At 45.0% G+C, this 5620-nt stretch overlaps 1 protein-coding gene across 1 annotated transcript; it reads left to right on the forward strand.

Annotated features, from left to right (window-relative positions):
• Positions 1-1286: 1286 nt before the first annotated feature.
• Positions 1287-5146, forward strand: LOC126184463 (uncharacterized). Its single transcript, XM_049926853.1, has 2 exons — positions 1287-1496; positions 3896-5146. Exons 1-2 carry the CDS (start codon positions 1287-1289, stop codon positions 5144-5146), a joined length of 1461 nt encoding a protein of 486 aa, XP_049782810.1.
• Positions 5147-5620: the final 474 nt, after the last annotated feature.

Below are 5620 nucleotides of genomic sequence, written 5' to 3' on the forward strand. Positions count from 1 at the left end.
GAGAACATTCAAAACTGTAAAAGACCAGTCTTTAGTTAACACTCGAGCAATGAAGATGTGTCACAGTAACAACAATAAACAGAAGAAAAAGAAAAGGAAGAAGAAGCATGGTGGTTCTCTTCTTAATCGCATGATTAATAAGTTACCTGTCGAACTTCATTTACCTGGTTACTCATACTGCGGTCCAGGGACAATGTTAGAGGAACGACTCAAAAGAGGTGACACTGGTATCAATCCACTAGATGAAGCGTGTAAAGAACATGACATAGCGTACGCAACTCACCCAGACAATTTGCCTGACAGACATCGAGCAGATCGAATTCTGGCTAGAAAAGCGTGGGGCAGAGTAAAAGCAAAAGGTGCCAATTTGAAGGAAAAGTTGGCTGCTTTAGCTGTGACCGGTGCAATGAAAGCTAAACTTAAAATGGGGATGGGTGTGAAGAAAAGGTTGAAAGCAGCTGGTGCAGTACTGAATAAAATAATTAAAAAAGTTCGAAGTGGTCTCAAATACGTGAAGCCAGGCAGTAATCTGATGACAGTTGTGTAAGTAGCTCGTAAAATTGCTTCACAAGTTGCACCGACAAAAGCCAGGGGGAAATTGCTCGACAAAGAACGAATAATACCTATTCCCAAAACAGGTGGAATATTACCTCTAATTCCAATATTTCCTGCTTTATCGGCACTCGGAGGACTAGCCGGAGGTGCTGCTGGAATTGCTAAGACAGTTAATGATGCAAAGAGTGCTCGAAAGCAGTTAGCTGAAATGCAAAGGCATAAGCGTGTACTTGAGGCAATTGCTTTGCGCGATGGAAAAGGACTGTACTTAGGTCCATACAGGAAAAATGGATTCGGCCTGTATCTAACTGGTATAAATGGAATGAGAGGAAAAAAAAATTCTCCATAAATAGCCTTCCTACAAGACCACTTTCCAACATTGACTTACAGCACTATGCTAAAAAGCTGCAGATACCACACTTTCGAGGTGTCTTTATGAGAAATACTTTACCTTTAAAGTGAGAGTGCAATTATTAATCTTAATACCGAAGATGAACCAGGTTCACATTGGGTAGCTTACAAAAAGGAAGGTAATATTGTGTACTATTTCGACAGCTTTGGAAATTTACCACCTCCTCCGGAAATAGTAAGATATCTGAAAAACTGTACCATAAAATATAATTACAATACGTTTCAGTCACTTAACAGCCAGAGATGTGGTCATTTATGTTTAAAGTTTCTGAATTCCAAATAAAACAGTCAGCTTTGCAGGTCACCGTTTCAGTCTAACAATGGACATTGAACACGGTGTAACATTAAGTCTGACGGGTAAAGAGCCGCTTCTAACTGCTGTCTTCAATCCTGCACTAAATTTATCCTCTCATGTTTATGAAATTGCTCTGCTAAACCTTTTTACGTATAATTCCATCCCAAATATTACATCAGCAAACAATAATTTCTACTTCTACAACTACTTAAACGATGTAGAAATTTTGGACAAAGTTAGTCTGCCACATGAAACATATGAACTGCATGACATTTTTTCAGCGTTAATGAAAGAAATTGAAGCATACAACTTGAAGATTGCCAATGATAACTCAACCAATAAGAAAAAATATGAAGTACAGTTAAATATTTCCTTCAATAAAACACTGAATCGATGTCAGATTAAGAGTAATGTTACTATTGATTTTAATATCTCTAACAACATAGGTTCAGTTTTAGGTTTTGCAAATACTGTAGTTGACAAAAGAGTCACGAAGACGGCTGAATATGCAGTTAACATTCAAAGTGTTAACGTCTTATGTGTTGACTGCAATATCTCAGGAGGGTCGTTTCACAATGGAGAACCTACACATACATTACATCAGTTCTGGCCTACTGTCCCACCAGGATATAAGATTGTGGGAACGCCGAATTCACCCATTTACATGCCAGTAGTTGCAAGATACGTTTCAGAATTAAGTGTGGCAATTAGAGATCAAGACGGGAATCTTGTGGATTTTGACGGGGATAAGATAACTGTTCGATTGCATTTGAGGAAAATACGTTAAACAAAAAAAAAAAAAGAGAGAAAGGAATGGGTATCATATACCAACAGAATGCCTGCATAAGCAAAGACACTAGATGCCTTGACACTGTGAGCCACAATAACAACAACAAGAATAATAAGAAGAAAAGAAAAGCAAAGAAGAGGAAAGTGAAAAACGTTTTAACTCCGTACAATAGGCAAATACTGTCATCACTGGGATATAGAGTGCTATAAATACTGATACATTTCTCTGTAACCTCTCATTCGAGTCTTCCGACTTTCACTGATCAAACAGAAGGAGGAGGAGGAGGAAAAGAAAATGTTGAATGTAAGAGAAAAAATTCTCGTCGACGACTCGGTTACTCGCCTTCAGTATCATAATTATAAACCTTTTGGTCAACCAGCTTTTGCTCAGAACGATTCCGTATCAATTGTTATACAAAATGAAAATACACTCCTGGAAATTGAAATAAGAACACCGTGAATTCATTGTCCCAGGAAGGGGAAACTTTATTGACACATTCCTGGGGTCAGATACATCACATGATCACACTGACAGAACCACAGGCACATAGACACAGGCAACAGAGCATGCACAATGTCGGCACTAGTACAGTGTATATCCACCTTTCGCAGCAATGCAGGCTGCTATTCTCCCATGGAGACGATCGTAGAGATGCTGGATGTAGTCCTGTGGAACGGCTTGCCATGCCATTTCCACCTGGCGCCTCAGTTGGACCAGCGTTCGTGCTGGACGTGCAGACCGCGTGAGACGACGCTTCATCCAGTCCCAAACATGCTCAATGGGGGACAGATCCGGAGATCTTGCTGGCCAGGGTAGTTGACTTACACCTTCTAGAGCACGTTGGGTGGCACGGGATACATGCGGACGTGCATTGTCCTGTTGGAACAGCAAGTTCCCTTGCCGGTCTAGGAACGGTAGAACGATGGGTTCGATGACGGTTTGGATGTACCGTGCACTATTCAGTGTCCCCTCGACGATCACCAGTGGTGTACGGCCAGTATAGGAGATCGCTCCCCACACCATGATGCCGGGTGTTGGCCCTGTGTGCCTCGGTCGTATGCAGTCCTGATTGTGGCGCTCACCTGCACGGCGCCAAACACGCATACGACTATCATTGGCACCAAGGCAGAAGCGACTCTCATCGCTGAAGACGACACGTCTCCATTCGTCCCTCCATTCACGCCTGTCGCGACACCACTGGAGGCGGGCTGCACGATGTTGGGGCGTGAGCGGAAGACGGCCTAACAGTGTGCGGGACCGTAGCCCAGCTTCATGGAGACGGTTGCGAATGGTCCTCGCCGATACCCCAGGAGCAACAGTGTCCCTAATTTGCTGGGAAGTGGCGGTGCGGTCCCCTACGGCACTGCGTAGGATCCTACGGTCTTGGCGTGCATCCGTGCGTCGCTGCGGTCTGGTCCCAGGTCGACGGGCACGTGCACCTTCCGCCGACCACTGGCGACAACATCGATGTACTGTGGAGACCTCACGCCCCACGTGTTGAGCAATTCGGTGGTACGTCCACCCGGCCTCCCGCATGCCCATTATACGCCCTCGCTCAAAGTCCGTCAACTGCACATACGGTTCACGTCCACGCTGTCGCGGCATGCTACCAGTGTTAAAGACTGCGATGGAGCTCCGTATGCCACGGCAAACTGGCTGACACTGACGGCGGCGGTGCACAAATGCTGCACAGCTAGCGCCATTCGACGGCCAACACCGCGGTTCCTGGTGTGTCCGCTGTGCCGTGCGTGTGATCATTGCTTGTACAGCCCTCTCGCAGTGTCCGGAGCAAGTATGGTGGGTCTGACACACTGGTGTCAATGTGTTCTTTTTTCCATTTCCAGGAGTGTACTTACCTGCTGCCCTCAGAGAGTCTGCTGTATATAGAAGGACGACTTGTCAATGCAGAGGGAAAGGGAAAAGCTACTGATATTGAGTTAACAAATAACTGTGCGCTTCATCTGTTTTCAGAAATTCAGTACCGTCTCAATAACCAAATTATCGACCATGTGCGTAATCCTGGAATTGCAGTATTAATGAAAGGATATGCATCTTTTACCCCAGGTGAAGCAAACTCATTACAAAATGCCGGATGGGGGACAAGAATTGAATTGAAAGAGTTAGTCGATAACGATGGACGTTTCAATTTTTGCATTCCGCTTAAAATGATCTTAGGCTTTGCAGAGGATTACAAAAAGATAATTATAAATGCTCGTCATGAATTGGTACTGATTCGTAGTAGACAAGATATTAACTGTATTGTCTCAGAAACAGCAGATACCAAATCGAAAATTGTGTTGGAGAACATGCACTGGGAAATGCCACATGTCCAAGTTTCTGAAAAGCAACAAATATCACTGTGGAATATTTTGAAAAATGATATCAGTCTCAGATTAGCTTTTCGTCACTGGGATTTGATTGAAAGTATTGCACCAGAAATTAACTCCTGGACATGGCAAATTAAATTTAATACAGCCCTTGAAACCGCAAGCTATGTAATATTAGCTTTTCAGTCAAACAGAAATTCGATTACTGCTGACTCTAGTGTATTCGACAAAATAAACATATCAGACTTGAAAGTATATTTAAATTCATCTAAATTCCCAGAGGAGAATTTTGCTGTCGATTTTGACACTAAGAATACAGCACAAGCGTTTGAAATGTACGCGAATTTTCAGTCACTGTATTATGGAGACAGCGGTGTAAGAAGAAGAGGAAACCCACTCATGAACCGTACCGAATTTCAGAACTGTCCTATATTTTTCATTGATTGTTCACATCAAGACGAAACACTGAAATCTTCCATCGTTGACATGAAGATAGAAATAGAAGCAAAAAAAGCATTTGCAAAAAATACAATAGCTTACTGCTTGGTCATTCATGATTCAGTAATTGAAATGACTCCATCAAGCAATCAGGTTGCAAAGAGTACACAGATACACTCCTGGAAATGGAAAAAAGAACACATTGACACCGGTGTGTCAGACTCACCATACTTGCTCCGGACACTGCGAGAGGGCTGTACAAGCAATGATCACACGCACGGCACAGCGGACACACCAGGAACCGCGGTGTTGGCCGTCGAATGGCGCTAGCTGCGCAACATTTGTGCACCGCCGCCGTCAGTGTCAGCCAGTTTGCCGTGGCATACGGAGCTCCATCGCAGTCTTTAACACTGGTAGCATGCCGCGACAGCGTGGACGTGAACCGTATGTGCAGTTGACGGACTTTGAGCGAGGGCGTATAGTGGGCATGCGGGAGGCCGGGTGGTCGTACCGCCGAATTGCTCAACACGTGGGGCGTGAGGTCTCCACAGTACATCGATGTTGTCGCCAGTGGTCGGCGGAAGGTGCACGTGCCCGTCGACCTGGGACCGGACCGCAGCGACGCACGGATGCACGCCAAGACCGTAGGATCCTACGCAGTGCCGTAGGGGACCGCACCGCCACTTCCCAGCAAATTAGGGACACTGTTGCTCCTGGGGTATCGGCGAGGACCATTCGCAACCGTCTCCATGAAGCTGGGCTACGGTCCCGCACACCGTTAGGCCGTCTTCCGATCACGCCCCA

The sequence above is a fragment of the Schistocerca cancellata genome, chromosome 4 (assembly GCF_023864275.1).
Source record: "Schistocerca cancellata isolate TAMUIC-IGC-003103 chromosome 4, iqSchCanc2.1, whole genome shotgun sequence".
NCBI lineage: Eukaryota > Metazoa > Arthropoda > Insecta > Orthoptera > Acrididae > Schistocerca > Schistocerca cancellata.